At 39.0% G+C, this 15,661-nt stretch overlaps 1 protein-coding gene across 12 annotated transcripts in view; it reads right to left on the bottom strand.

Annotated features, from left to right (window-relative positions):
• The window catches only part of LOC309556114 (poly(rC)-binding protein 3-like), a 1,192,398-nt gene that overhangs the window by 87,622 nt on the left and 1,089,115 nt on the right, over window positions 1-15,661 (bottom strand). For 8 of the 12 annotated variants that reach the window (XM_082258445.1, XM_082258444.1, XM_082258446.1 and 5 more), the window contains one exon: window positions 7,864-7,994. In XM_082258445.1, coding sequence (XP_082114571.1) covers window positions 7,864-7,941 — 78 coding nt within the window. In that variant the 5' untranslated portion in view covers window positions 7,942-7,994. The remainder of the gene's footprint in view (window positions 1-7,863; window positions 7,995-15,661) is intronic. The other 4 variants (XM_082258447.1, XM_082258443.1, XM_082258453.1 and 1 more) reach the window with 1 other exon arrangement.

Raw genomic sequence — 15,661 nt, 5'->3', positions numbered from 1 at the left:
TGGATTACAGGAGGACAACTACTGATGTCCCTGCAGTAGAAACTCTTGTAAATGGTTAGCTGCGTTTAAAAATAGTACTGAGTTCAGCGATGTGGGGATGGGTCAGAGGTAGGGGTACATTTTCCCAACAATTGACCTACCATACATGGATCCTGATGGAGGTGCTTTATGTGGGTACCAACTCAGAGCCTTCTATTTATTATATGTACTCTAACACAGACCTTTAGTTTTCTTACAAACATCTGTACATCTAACCTGTATCCCTGTCTTCCCCTCCCTTTCCCCCTCCTTTTTTTTACTGTTTTCATCCTTTCTGTCTACCCTACCTACCACTTTTTCACAAGCAAGGGGCATTTATGGTTTCAATACTCTGATTTATGACTGTATGCTAGAGGAGTTAAACTAACTCCCCCGTGGGAGAGTGCCTAGGAATCAGCTATGATATTATTCTGTGTGGGCTGCCCTCGTACATTTTAAGGACTTTATTATTGTTGTACTATTTTGATCAGTACCCATCTTGTACCAACTGAGAATTGGTTTTGTATTGTTTGTTTTTCTGTTTTATACAAAATATACTGCATCTGTTTACCTGTATCATGTTCTTTGCTATTAGACCCCATTCACACTGGGGCGACTTGTCAGGCCATAGATTAGCACAGGACCCGTTCTAATAGAAGCGACACAAGTCACTCCGACTTAGAAAAGGGTCCTGTACTACTTTGGGGTGACCTGGAGCGACCTGCATTGACTTCAATGATATGAAGTCTGTGCATGCCACTCCGAGGTCACGGTGCGAGCTGTGCACCGCGACTTCACAGGTCGCCCCGGCAAGTCGGGTCGCGCCTATGTGAACCGGCTCTTAGACTAGGCTGCATTTGCCAATTTTTGATCACATGAAAATAAAAAACATTCCAATTACATTTTTAGAACTAATGGCTTACAGTAGCTCCACCATATTATTTCCAGCACTGAAAGGGAGGATAGATAGAGGAAAAAGTTTCCACTACCACTAGTCATGCAACTGATCTGGAGCATTGTGCTATGCTTGAAGGAACATGGTACTAGAAAACACCCACATCTAAACACTGCCTCTTGAGTTTTAGCCTAAAAATATTAATACATAAAATAAAAAATAGAATTCCAAAGAATTTAAGTGGAGGGCTTAGAAAGTGCTTACTTTAATGCCTTGTTTAGATCTATTTTTCAGTGCACTCCAAGGTTCTACCATTCCTTTGTTTCCTTTTGACCATCCTTCTACCATCCATTTCCTTGTTTGACTGTCAGACATTTCCCATAAACATAACACATAGAGCAAAGGTAACTTCAACCCGGCTACATCCAGCAGTGAACATAGACATATCTTACAAATACATCCATTGTCTCTACTCAAATCTAGAAACATAGAAACATAGAATGTGTCGGCAGATAAGAACCATTTGGCCCATCTAGTCTGCCCAATATATCTGAATCCTATGAATAGCCCCTGGCCCTATCTTGTATGAAGGATAGCCTTATGCCTATCCCATGCATGCTTAAACTCCTTCACTGTATTTGCAGCTACCACTTCTGCAGGAAGGTTATTCCATGCATCCACTACTCTCTCAGTAAAGTAATACTTCCTCATATTACTTTTAAACCTTTGCCCCTCTAATTTAAAACTGTGTCCTCTTGTGGTAGTTTTTCTTCTTTTAAATATGCTCTCCTCCTTTACCGAGTTGATTCCCTTTATGTATTTAAAAGTTTCTATCATATCCCCTCTGTCTCTTCTTTCTTCCAAGCTATACATTTTAAGGTCCTTTAACCTTTCCTGGTAAGTTTTTTCCTGCAATCCATGTACTAGTTTAGTAGCTCTTCTCTGGACTCTCTCTAGAGTATCTATATCCTTCTGGAGATATGGCCTCCAGTACTGCGCACAATACTCCAAGTGAGGTCTCACCAGGGTTCTGTACAGCGGCATAAGCACTTCTCTCTTTCTACTGCTTATACCTCTCCCTATACATCCAAGCATTCTGCTGGCATTTCGTGCTGCTCTATTACATTGTCTTCCCACCTTTAAGTCTTCTGAAATAATTATTCCTAAATCCCTTTCCTCAGATACTGAGGTCAGGACTGTGTCAAATATTCTATATTCTGCCCTTGGGTTTTTATGCCCCAGGTGCATTATCTTGCACTTATCCACATTAAATTTCAGTTGCCAGAGTTCTGACCATTCTTCTAGTTTTCCTAAATCCTTTTCCATTTGGCGTTTCCCTCCAGGAACATCAACCCTGTTACATATCTTTGTGTCATCAGCAAAAAGACAAACCTTACCATCGAGGCCTTTTGCAATATCACTTATGAAGATATTAAACAAAATTGGTCCCAGTACAGATCCCTGAGGTACCCCGCTGGTAACATGACCTTGTTCTGAATGTTCTCCATTGACTACAACCCTTTGTTGTCTGTCAGTCAGCCACTGCCTAATCCACTCAACAATATGGGAGTCCATGCTCAATGACTGCAGTTTATTGATAAGTCTTCTATGTGGGACAGTGTCAAAAGCCTTACTAAAATCTAGATATGCAATGTCTACTGCACCTCCACCGTCTAATCTATTGAATAGAGTTACCTTTTAAGAAGCCAGGGGGTGGAATAAATCTTTACCACCTTCTGTATTTTGGCCATTGCTAATATAGAGCTTCTGAAACATTTTTCATCAAACTCTAAAATAATTAATAACACTCCATATTATCACAAAACCTACATCAGTGATGCCTTTAAATGTAACTGTTGTGTCTAGCTTTACACTGTAATATAACTTGATCAATGCTTAAAAATTTGGAAATAAAAAACAAAGACGAGCATGACATAAAAGTATTTTTCTGTATGCACTGATCTTTAGAAGCAATTCGTTTATCTGACTCATTTCATTATGTGAAGCATCCCCTCCATTAAGCCTGCAGAAAGACTTATGTCTATGAGCACTACAACTCCTGGTCCATACAGAAGGAAAGCTGACACTGTGATTGACACCTCACACTGCTACTTTAATTGACTTCTCTTAGTGTGGCTGTAAATAGTAGTCAGCCTTTACCTGCTAAGAAGACAGAGCAAACTAGTCTCAACTGCTCAATAAATGGAGCAATGTGCAAAAAGCTACTAGTTAGCTTCACTGATTTCAAAGCCAAGATGAGGCCCAGGATACAGCTTGGAAAACAATGTCAAAATTTACAGTTCCAGCTAAGGTATTGCAATAATTTCTAGAATAAACCTAGGAAGTATTTAATATCAGATATACAATATACTCCACTTCCTATTTGCCATATTTTTAGGATAACAACAAAATGTGTGAAAAATGGTAACACAAAAGTTAGCTACATTAAAAAACGTGGTCCGATAACTTTGAAGCCTGAAAAATTATATTTACAGTAATTTCTATGCCCAAGCTAACAAGCATATTTCCCTGGCCCATATAAACACATTTAATAAAAAATAACAAGTTATTCCATCACATCCATAAGGTATAAAATATTAAATCAACATTATTTTCTCTCTACTTCCCAAATTCCAAATGTTTCTTCAAAAATATTCTGTCATAATTATGATTTTTTTTTTAGAAAAGCGATATTAGGCAATAGGCCTTTGGGAAAACACAGTTTGCCACGTGTTTGGTAGGATTTTGCATCAGAATGGTCTACATAGAATATTAACTAGGAGATGAAAAGAGACAGGTGTCTCATGAAGTGAATGTATATAAAGTGACAATGCTTGCCAGTAATATCTTCCTGCATAAACAAAAATGTCATTGACAGAACCTGCCATGAAAGAATCCTCTCCCATGGAGGATAAGGGAACTGCGTAAATGCTGCTTATTTGGAGAGCAGTATTAAAACCACTTAGACAGATTTTGTACATTTTCTATTTTGTTTAGAGACAGGTAGGTCTTATTCACATTCTCCTTCAAAAAGTACTGATATTAATAAAATAAAGACTAAATGTTCTGCTAATTAGTTAGATATCTATACTCTCAGGATATGCTGTGAACCCAGAAAATGGCAATATATGAAGGCTAGAAATGGGGCCCCATTGATGCAGCTTTCAAGATCAACCAGCATCTCAAAAGACAGTTACTTTTTTTTTTATGATAATTAGACATGTATGGTAGACAAACTCTACTTATACAGTTGAAGAAATCAATAATTCAAAACCTCACCTAATATTTTGGATACGTAGGTCAAACTGACATAATAGAGTTTATTATAGAAAAATGTAATTAATTGCAGCTTACATTCCTTCGATGTGGTGGCTGCATTTTTTTTTTTACTAAGCAAAGTACATTATAACTGAATACTGAAAATACCTGTTGATCTTGGCAGAAATGCTGTATCCTTATCACTTCCTGTGAGCTGCACCAAAAACTATTTTACGTCCTAGCTATGTTCTGTAAGCCTCCTAATTTCCCTGTCTCCCATATATTGGAGATGAAAATATACAAACATGTTTGTAGTTCATATCAGGAGAGTGGCCTAGGGTGATGACCATTGGTTCCCTCCATAGATACAGTTGGTTAGAGTAGCCACATGGAAAAAGAAGTGCCTCTCAAACTCCTCCTGTTCATCCTTCCATTGGTTCCCCTTGCACAGTAAGCAACAGCCCCTCTAGGAGCATATATCACCATATGAAGCAATCATAATAGCAAAATTAGGGTGCACACACCACATAGATCAACCACATCTGCTCATGAGCTAACGGAAGCTTTAGCTACGGTCCCCACATCTTGGCCACACCCCTCTAATGCATTCAACTTGATTGGGTTTAGCCGTAGAGGGAAAAGATGTAGGGACTGTACCAGAAGCCTCTGTTAGCTCATCAGCAGATGTGGTTGATCTATGCGGTGTACGCCCCCTAATTTTGCTAGAGAGGTGATGTAGCCATCAAGGAACAGGAAGTGTGTTATTTGCAGGAGTACCAAGTGTAAATAAAGCAAAAGAACACTTGGAAAAAAAAAAGAAAAGAAAATGAATGCAGCCACCAAACCAAGGACCAGTAAGCTGCAATATACAGTAGCTAACAAAAAAGAGTACACCCCTCACATTTTTGCAAATATTTTGTTATATCTTTTCGTGTGACAACACTGAAGAAATTACACTTTGCTATGTAAAATAGTGAGTGTAAAGCTTGTATAACAGTGTAAATTTGCTGTCCCCTTTAAAATAACTCAACACACAGCCAATAATGTCTAAACCACTGGCAACAAAATTGAGTACACCCCTAAGTTAAAATGTTAAAATGTCCATATTGGGCCCAATTTGCCATTTTCCCTCCCCGATGTCATGTGACTCGTTAGTGTTACAAGGTCTCAGGTGTGAATGGGGAGCAGGTGTGTTAATTACATAAAGATGGCCTAGGCTATAGGAAGATTGCCAAGGCCCTGAAACTGTGGCCAAGACCATACATCGATGGCCAAGACCATACAGCGGTTTAACAGGACAGATTCCACTCAGAACAGGGTTCAGAATGGTCGACCAAATAAGTTGAGTGCACATGCTCAGGGTCATATCCAGCGGTTGTCTTTGGGAAATAGACATAGGAGTGCTGCCAGCATTGCTGCAGAGGTTGAAGAGGGGGCAGCCTGTCAGTGCTCAGACCATACGCCGCACACTGCATCCAATTGGTCTGCATGGCTGTCGCCCCAGAAGGATTCCTCTTATAAAGAAGATGCACAAGAAAGCCCGCAAACAGTTTGCTGAAGACAAGCAGACTATGGACATGGATTACTGGAACCATGTCCTGTGGTCTGATGAAACCAAGATAGACTTATTTGGTTCAGATGGTGTCAAGCGAGTGTGGTGGCAACCAGGTGAGGAATACAAAGACAAGTGTGTCTTGCCTACAGTTAAGCATGGTGGTGGGAGTGTCATGGCCTGGGGCTGCATGAGTGCTGCCAGAACTGGGGAGCTACAGTTCATTGAGGGAACCATGAAAGCCAACATGTACTGTGACATACTGAAGCAAAGCATGATCCCCTCCCTTCAGTGACTGGGTATTCCAACATGATAACAACCCCAAACACACCTCCAAGACGACCACTGCCTTTCAAAAGCAGCTGAGGGTAAAGGTGATGGACTTGCCAAGCATGTCTCCAGACCTAAATCATATTGAGAATCTGTGGGGAATCCTCAAACGGAAGGTGGAGGAGCACAAGGTCTCTAACATCCACCAGCTCCATGATGTCGTCATGGAGGAATGGAAGAGGACTCTAGTGGCAACCTTTAAAGCTCTGTGAACGTCATGCTCAAGAGGGTTAAGGCAGTGCTGGAAAATAATGGTGGCCACACAAAATATTGACACTTTAGGCCCAGTGTTGACATTTTCATTTAGGGTTGTACTCACTTTTGTTGCTGGCGGTTTAGACATTAATGGCTGTGTGTTGTGGTATTTTTAGGGGACAGCAAATTTACACTGTTATACAAGCTGTACACTTACTACTTTACATTGATTCAAAGTGTAATTTCTTCAGTGTTGTCATATGAAAAGATATGATAAAATATTTACAAAAATGTGAGGGGGTGTACTCACTTTTGTGAGATACTGTACTTCATTTTTAGTTTGGGGTTTAGATAAACTTTAAAGATTTTATCTGTCAATAAGAGGGCTTCTTAAAATTAAAAGTACAGCAGTATTCCTGCAATATAAGAGAGGCTGGTATTTACATATGGGCATGATCCACACATTTTAGCATGTAAAGAATACTGTTAATTTAACCACTTTACGTCTGCTCACAGTAATACTACTGCGGCAGAGTGGCTCGTTATCGTCTGACGACGTAGTATTAACGTCGTCAGACACTCCCCCTTCTGGGCGGCGCTAGCGCGCCGCCGGAGGCTCGCTCCCGCTGTTTTCATTCACAGCGGGAGTTGGGCCAGGGGAGGAGCAGCGGCGATCGCCGGGGATCTAGTGTGGAGATCCGCCCGCCTGTGTAAACACAAGCGGACGGATCTCCATAGTGACAGGGAGTGACAGATCGGACTGTTCAGCATAGCTGGACATCCGATCTGTCCCTGTCTCACTCAGTCACCTCCCCCCCTACACGTCAGTAAGCACCAGGCATACATTAACCCCTCCCTCTCCAATAAAATTAACCCCTTCCCTGCCAGTGTCATTTTTACAGTAACAGTGCATATATATAGCACTGATTACTGCAGTAATGTCACTGGTACCCCCAAAAGTGTCAAAAATGTCAGTCAAGGGTCCGATCTGTCCGACGCAATGTCGCAGTCCCACAAAAAAAATCGCAGATCGCCGCCATTACGCGTTAAAAAAAAAACACCAAAAATGACAGAAATCTTTCCCTTTGTTCGTAAACGCAATAACTTTTGCGCAAACCAATCAAAATACGCTTATTGCGATTTTTTTTTTTACCAAACATAGGTAGCAGAAAACAAATTGGCCAAAAATTTTTAAAAAAATTGGTTTTTACATCTTTTTTGGGGGGAATTTCATATAAAAAAATGTTAAAAATATTGTTATTTTTTCAAAATAAACGCTCTTTTTTTGTTTATAGCGCAAAAAGTAAAAATCGCACAGGTGATCAAATACCACCAAAAGAAAGCTCTATTTGTGGGAAAAAAAGGACGTAAATTTCGTTTGGGTACGGCGTCGCACGACCGCGCAATTGTCAGTTGAAGTCGCACAGCGCCGAATCGCAAAAAGTGGCCTGGACGGAAGACAGCAAAATCCTCCGGTAGTAAAGTGGTTAAAGCTGGGCAAAAATCAATATTGATATAATAACTGTCTGTTATGAAGTAAGTCAAGCACAAACATACAAACAAAAAAAAAGAGAGAGAGAGTTTGATGGAACTGCCAAAGACTAAGTGACCTTACCTTTCCATGCATTAATAACCGTATGGTCAGTGTGACATTAAGACCCCCTTCTGGCGCATTTGAATCGTTGGCATTCATTTTGGGTACTTCTCTTTGATTCTTGGCAACAGACTGCTCTTTTCTTATTTAATCTGCAGGGACAAAATATCACAGAGTCAATGAAGCAGTATGACAAGGACAAGAAGTATTCTAATGACCTGTATAAATACTTGTGAACAGAGAAGTATACACTTAATGTATGTAAATGCACCTTCCCTTTCTCTTTATTGTAAGATGTCTCAGGAAGTAAAAAACAGGTTTAGAGGGGGTTATCTCCAGTTGGTGTTCAAATCGTTTTAGAGCTGATTTCTGAAGTGTTTTGCAGTTTTCCGTTTAGATTGAACGTGGAAATGTAGCAGCGACAACAAATAAATTCATGTCAGCATATTATATTCTTCACAACACCTATCAAATGCCCAGATGATTCTTGGCAACTCTTGGAACCATAGTTCAGAATACCAACAAGATCAGACCCCTGCTTTCACATTCACCAAATGAAAAAGAAGATGCTTTGTTGATAATATTCAATGAAGATGGTGTGCAGGATATTCCAAATCACACACCACAGGAATGAGAGCATTAAAGCATGATTACACTTGAATACAACATAGAAGGACAGAGTGCAGCTCCTAGAAGACGTGTTATGAAATACTTATTTTTCTTTTATTGAAAGTCAGCCCTTGTGACTTAATGATGTCATCTCTTTCAATCAGATGATCCCATCCTAAGATGACAGGATTTCTTGTAACATTCCACAAATTGTGTTTCCAAGACCTAAGGACCACTACTAAATTCAATGACAAATTGTTTTGCTCTTAGCCGATGGGGTAATCTAAAAATAAAATTAATACTTAAAAGCTTATATTTCTGAGAAGTCATACATGAGAATACCCCTTAAACTGAAATGTCACAATACAGAGGCAGAAACATACCATGGCAATTATATATTTATGTTCCTTTTCTTAGAATGAACAGCTAGTATATAGCTACTAGTTCTTTAGTGCTTCTGGATTGGAAAACAAAAATCACAATTTAAAATCAACACAATTTGAATTTTAATATTTGGAAAGGGTGGGGGCATAGTTGAGTTTGGCAGGTATATATTATTCATTTGTATGTCTCTGATCTTTTATTCAACTGCTCTTATTGCTATCTTTATGTCATTTTTGTTCAAAGCTCTTTTGATTTTAACCTTCCTTAAGACTTCACTATGTAGTTATTTATTTTAAAAAATTGCTGTGTGAATGTTGAGGCATTTGCACAGCCTTTATGAATAATGCCTGTAAGTTGTCTTATATGGGTATTTCCTAGAATCTTCAGCCTTAACTAGCAGACTTAATGTGGTGTCTTCCTGAAATACAGCAAACAGGAAAATACTGCATTATGACTACGACATGGATCTGACAATCATAGGAAATGGCCATATTAGACACATGACAGAAATTATTAATGTAGGAAATACACATAATAAATATAGTACAGTAATTATTTGCAATGGCAGTGTGAATGCTGAGGTATTCTCTCAACAAATTATTTATCACTACTCTCCTAAGTGTCAGACTTTAGACGTTTATGTGAGAATATAGGGACATCTTGTGGCAGAGATGAGGAATTACAATGGACAGCTTTGAGTTGAAGGTGAATATTGCAGCCAGAGCTTCTTCTTCTTTTTTTTTTTTACCTTGGGGGGATTAAAAAAAAGAATTTAGTCCAGAATTGGATTTTAAATGTTAGAATCACTTTAATGCTGCCCCCATTTGCTGCTTATATGTACCTTTCTCTTCACTCCACTGTTGATCCATCCACTTGCAGAAGCAAGAAGTAGAAGTCCTGTTTAATCTCCAAGGTAAACCTTGGAACTTGACATGGCTGAGGGCTCTCTACATGTCCACATGTGACAGTGCTAAATCATAAAGTGGCCAGTCACCAATGATCAGTATCACAGGGAAGTCACATATTCCCCTATATTCAGAAGTACAGTATGTCACTTCTCTTCCAGAAGCAAATAGAGAGACAAGGGAGTGAAGGAAAGGGAAGTATAAGGAGCTATTACCCAACACAGGCAAATCAATGGTTCATATTGCTAAACTGCTGAATTGTGTGTAGTACATACCCCTTTCACACATACATTTCTTATAAAATGTCACATAAACATTCTCTTCATCACAGTGTATGAAATTACATGCCACTATATATAAATCTCACCAGCATGTCTCTATTTAGGGTAATTGGCTGGTCATCTTGCAATCCCTGTGCCAAATTCTTAGAATCACTGTGGATATGTTATGAGTCAATTAACAGATTGATTTATTATCATGTATACCTCTATAGATGCAGCTTCTTGAAGATATGAGCAAAGACAGATGTATGAAGCAATAGTCAGTTGTCACTTTCATATAAGCACTGGATTTACATTAAACCTGTTTGACGAAGACTGAAGCACTTTCGCCTATGGCTCAAAGGATATTTTGGTCTCAGTGCAAAACCTTCATTTGCAACAAATGAACCAAGAACTGTGTGCTGAATTGTTCAATGAAGAGTAAATTTTCGTCTGTACCTTCCATTCCCTCCAAGGACAAGGACCTGCCAGTTTCAGCTATTGTTGGAGAGAGATTTCATAATCCCCCTATGGCGGATAAATGTTTCTGTGAATCTTTCATCCCTTTGCCATTGAGATTTAACAAAATGTCCAGCACAGTGGGGGTTAATAGCATAAATTGAAATCTAACCTCCTTAAGGAATATGACCTTGAATCAACCTATAAATTTAAACAAACCAGAAATAAACATCTTCCTGGTAACAAGTAATAGCAGTAAATTATTATCACAAAGCACTTACAGATCATCTGATTATTATTCAGATGAGACTGCATTTTTAATTAAACTAGTGTTGTCATTAAAATTTGAATCCCCTGGTGAAAAGCATTACTTTTCCAAACTATTAAAACATTAGCGCAATTATCACAATGATTAGCAACATTCTTTGCACTGGTAAAGCAAATCATAATGAAACCAATAAGCACTACTCACAGAAGGAGCTTGCACTCCTATTATATTGATTTTCATAGCTCTGCTAATATAAACAGACAACTATATGTAGCTATCTCTGGTAGTAAATTTGGCGAGATCATATTTGGCATTCCCAATCTATAAAGCCAACCCAAAGACTCCAGTCCAGAGTATTATTACTGCAAAAGTATGACTGGTTTAAATGTACTCTATAATAACTAGGTAGTACTGGTACATGGGCTGGCCCCCCCCCCCCCCCCCTAGACCATAATAGGCCTGTATGCCTTTATTAAGTCCTGTTCTCCTAATTATTCTTGGAGAGGTGCTCTACTAAATCAAACCGGCCAAGTAAACCATCTTCAGGTGACTAATTCTTTAAAAAACGGGCAGAAAAGGGAATGAAAAAAAATGGAAAACTGGCCAAAATTTGAAGACATAATGGCAAAGACTTTATTTACCAGTGTTATATTGGTGTACAAAGTAAGAGAACATTTTTACCGTGGCATCAATTTTTTTTAGCTTTAAAAATGTGGTGAAGTGAAATCAAATATGGAAAATGGCTAAAACGCCCAGTGAAAATAAAAGTACCAAAATAATAAGTAGAAAGGTTTAATACGATGCTCCAATCCAAAAAGCAAGGATAACTTGCCACAAATTTGTGGCAATGCTAAATTGTAAGTCTGTTAACTTGCTGCGCAACTTGCTGGCAAGTTGTACACTTGTAAAGCACTTGAAGCACAAGTTATAGTTGCCTTGCAAATTTGCTATAAATTGGAAAAGTGTCATGTCCCCAGCAAGAGCAAAGTTGCAGTAATGAGTCAAGAGCAAGAGCTCTGCAAGTCTACAGCATGCAAATTCAGCCAAAGTGACCCCTGTGACCCCTGTGATGGGATGACTATTGCACAACATAACTGAACCAGAACTTGCAGCAGACTTGCAGAATGTTTGCAAAGTAAGTTGATCTGGTGTCATGCTATCTGCTTTTCTGATCCGGTGGGGGCTATCTGCTTTTCTAACAGTGATATACATAGAGTTACTTATCCCTTTCTTCCTCGTGGCATATTTGAGTATATCCGAACCAGGTAAAAGCAGCGCTGTAATGCAACAGGAGCTACACCTCTTCTGTTGTGTGCAATATCATATTATTGTCCATTGCATGTACAGAAAGACATTTTTCAAAATTTTGGAAAATATTTGTCTGTGATACCAAATGCTTCTAATGTTTGGAAACCATACACAGCCTGATTTCTACCTGCTCACCCTAAGCAATACCAAAATCTGTCTGACCCCTTGGAAAAAAATTAGCCTATATGTTGCCGTCCCTAATAGATTGTGGTCTGGTTTTGTTTTATTTAATATTTTTTTTGCATTCTTTATTGATATGTTTTCAACACACATACAAAGAAAAGAACATAAGAGAACTCATCTGGAAAAAAAAAGTTGGTCAATAGAACCAATTTATACATAACAGGTAATCTGGAGTATAACATAAATTGCTAGGCTAAACTAAAATGCCTCAAAAGGCAGTAGACATTAGACTGGTAAAAAATAATGTACAGTATGTGAGGCTAAACAGAATCTGAGGTATAATACTTAACCTAAGTCATAATAGTAGACAGTACATTTGGGAAGAGGGAGAAGAGAGAGAGGGCTAGGGGTCTATCTCAGTAAGGGTAGACCTCATGTATCCATGGTGGATCACGTCTTTTAGTTTATAAGAAGGCCCCCACAGTCTCCAGGCAGTAATTATAAGTATGTACACAAGTCCATGAAATAAGAAGGTAGGAAGAGAAAAAAAAATAGAGAAAAGTAGGGGGAGGTAGTAAGGTACAATCGTCATGAACCACACTGGCTGAGCCACATGGGGAGGCCTCGGTGGTATTCACTGTATGAGTGTTGTAGAGACATTCAAGGACCTCGGCGACCCACACCAGTGCTGCAATAACACCAGCTCAGTTAGACTGTAAGTAAGTGTTTGAATTCCTTAGTGCAGGTAAACTCAATCCAGTATAACCACATTGTGTGGAAACTAGTGTGCATATCATTTTTTGAGCCTGTAAAACTTCCTATCTGCCTGATATCTTCAACCCTTCTGATCTCCACAAAACCAGACTGTGCCACATGCAGCAGGTGGCGTAGCACTGAAGTAAGCCAACCCCGGTATCTGATTATGATGCAATAGGAAGAATTTAGGTGTCTTGGGGAGTTTATAGTCATTAAATTTTTGTGGTATGTCATGAACCCGAGTCCAGAAAGTAGTGAGGGATGGGCAGAATATATATAGTAAACTACCCTTTTGACATCGCCAACAGGTTTAAGATTCTGAAGGATAGATAGTGTGAAGAAGGGTTGGAGTGCGGTACCAGTGAGTAACAATCTCGTACCTGATCCCTGGTATTTATTACATATAGAAGATCTAAAGGACATAGAAAGTATCTTTGTATGTGCATTTGGTGAGAGAGTAATCTCCAGGTCTTGTTACCAGTGATCAAAGTAGTGTAAAGATGTGGTAGATGCCCTTGAAAGGAGCCACATTTAAATTAGTAAAAGGAATGAGAAATCATGCCCTCAGTTTAGCTCTCCTGTTCGAAAGATATTAGTTTGCATAAAAATATATCAGGTGACGATAGAGACAGTTAAAAGTGGGAAAGTTGTAATATCTGTAATGTACCTAGAGCAGTCAATTCTTATGAATTTGCCAAATGAGAGGGAGAAAGCCAAGTAGAGCAATAAAGAAAATGTCTGCTGCTCCAAGGCTTGTCCAATTTAATTTGAAGTCTTGTGTACCTGGACCCAGGTCTTGTGTACCCAGAGTAAAGTCAGGATGATTGAAAATAGAGAGTAAAGGTGAGGAGATGGGTCCATCCTATAAGAGTCAGAGTCCAACGTCAGGAAGAGCCATGCTCTCAAAGTCTTTTGGCTGGCAGATAATGGAATGCTTCAAATGGGTGGGTTTGTTAAAACATATGAATTTGTTTATAAGAGATTGGAGAGTTTTGAAAACTGGAACATGGAACATGAATAGGTATAGTCTGAAACAAATAAAGTATCTGAGGGAGGACATTCTGTTTAACGGCGTTACATTTTCCTAACCAGGAGAGGTTTTTGGAAGACCAAGCCTGTAAGTCTGTCCTTATTGTGGAGATTAAAGGGGCAAAACTGAGAGACAGTAATTTGGTCAGGTCATTAGAAAGTTGGATGCCCAAGTAACAAAAATGAGAGGAGGTCCACCTAAAAGAAAATGTTGTTCATAGCTGTTGGCATAGCACTCGGGGCATAGTTAGATTTAGAGCTATGTACTTTTGATGTGAAAGCTGGAGAGGTATCCATACTTAGTGAATTTGGTGATAAGATTAGGCAGAGTAACTGTCTGGTTCCTAAGAAATAGCAACTGATCAACTGCATATGCTGAAATTTTGTGGGACTGTACCATAATGCTACCAATGCTCGGATTGGCTCAGAATGGTTCCAAAGTTAATATAAAAATGAATGGCGAGTGGGCAACCTTGGTGTGTCCTGTTGCGAAAAGGATTCTGAAAGGATCCTTTTCGCCCTGGCACAGACAGTAGGCGAGGTATATAAGGATTTTATCCAAAGACACATATGAGGACCCAACATAATATGAGGACCCAAACTGACCCAAAACATGGAGATTTGAGGATTTTGAAAAAATGACTTTTAAATAGCGATAGTCGTATTTAAATATTTCTAGGCGTATAACGTTGGAATACATTGTTTAATTTAAAACTCATGACTGAATCCGGAGAAGCACTTACTCAATTCCATGTGGATCTGTCAGGAATTACACAATTCCTGGGGGCGCAGCACATTTCAAGAAATTAGATGAGAATGGGGTAGATTTACTAAAGGAGTAGTAAATTATTGTGTACCTTAGTTAATAAGGTAAAGTAGTATTACTTTTAATCATCCAATCGCCTGCAAGCAAAAATTCAGTTTTTCCCCTGCACATAATTGGATTTTCAAAATGTGAGAGTGTCACACTGACTTTGCTAACAATACAGTTTCTACTAAATTAACCCCAGTCTGTTGTACTGGGATACCTTCAAGTTTTGGGGAGGCCATGGAGGGTTTACACTATATAAGCCTAATAAACACCACCTATTATGATCATTATAGGTTTACTGAAAAAGCTAAAGCCATGCTTAAGTGAATAATTAAATAAATATTTTTCATCATCAGATGTCATGAGAGGCACACATGTTCTGCCTCTGGAAGAAGTTGCAACAAAAAGCTTATTTTATTTCTGTAGCCATCTTCAGTCAGTGAAAAAAAGAGCTTCTAAGAGAACAAAGTATATGCAAACTCCCAGTGCTATACAATCACACCAGCTGCACATAAAAAGCCCTTTTATGCAGGTTTCATCAAAGGAATATTGTGCCAAGATATTATGAGTTATGCGTCTGAATTCTTACTCATCATAACCTCTGCTTTAAATGATGCTCCACTGCTGATATTTCTCAATACGCCAGCCGTTCTTGCAGGGCTATTTATCAAACATTCTGGTGTGTGGAGCATAATTTTTGTTTTGTTGATATGCTTTATAATCGCAGGCCATTGCAACAGATGGCTAGCATTTTTTCCAGCCTGCCAACCTGTAATCCCAGCAAACAGTGAGCAGCACTCATAGGACATTGGAGTATTGTATTTGGTGGAGTTCCTGGTACTAAAAGACTACATTTATGGTTCCATGAAATTACACAAACCCATTCACCCCTATGCGTACACAAGCA

The sequence above is a fragment of the Pelophylax lessonae genome (assembly GCF_965119305.1).
Source record: "Pelophylax lessonae genome assembly, chromosome: 5".
Taxonomy (NCBI): domain Eukaryota; kingdom Metazoa; phylum Chordata; class Amphibia; order Anura; family Ranidae; genus Pelophylax; species Pelophylax lessonae.
The sequence above is the reverse complement of the archived record's forward strand: the minus strand, read 5'-3'. Positions and strand labels throughout refer to the sequence as shown.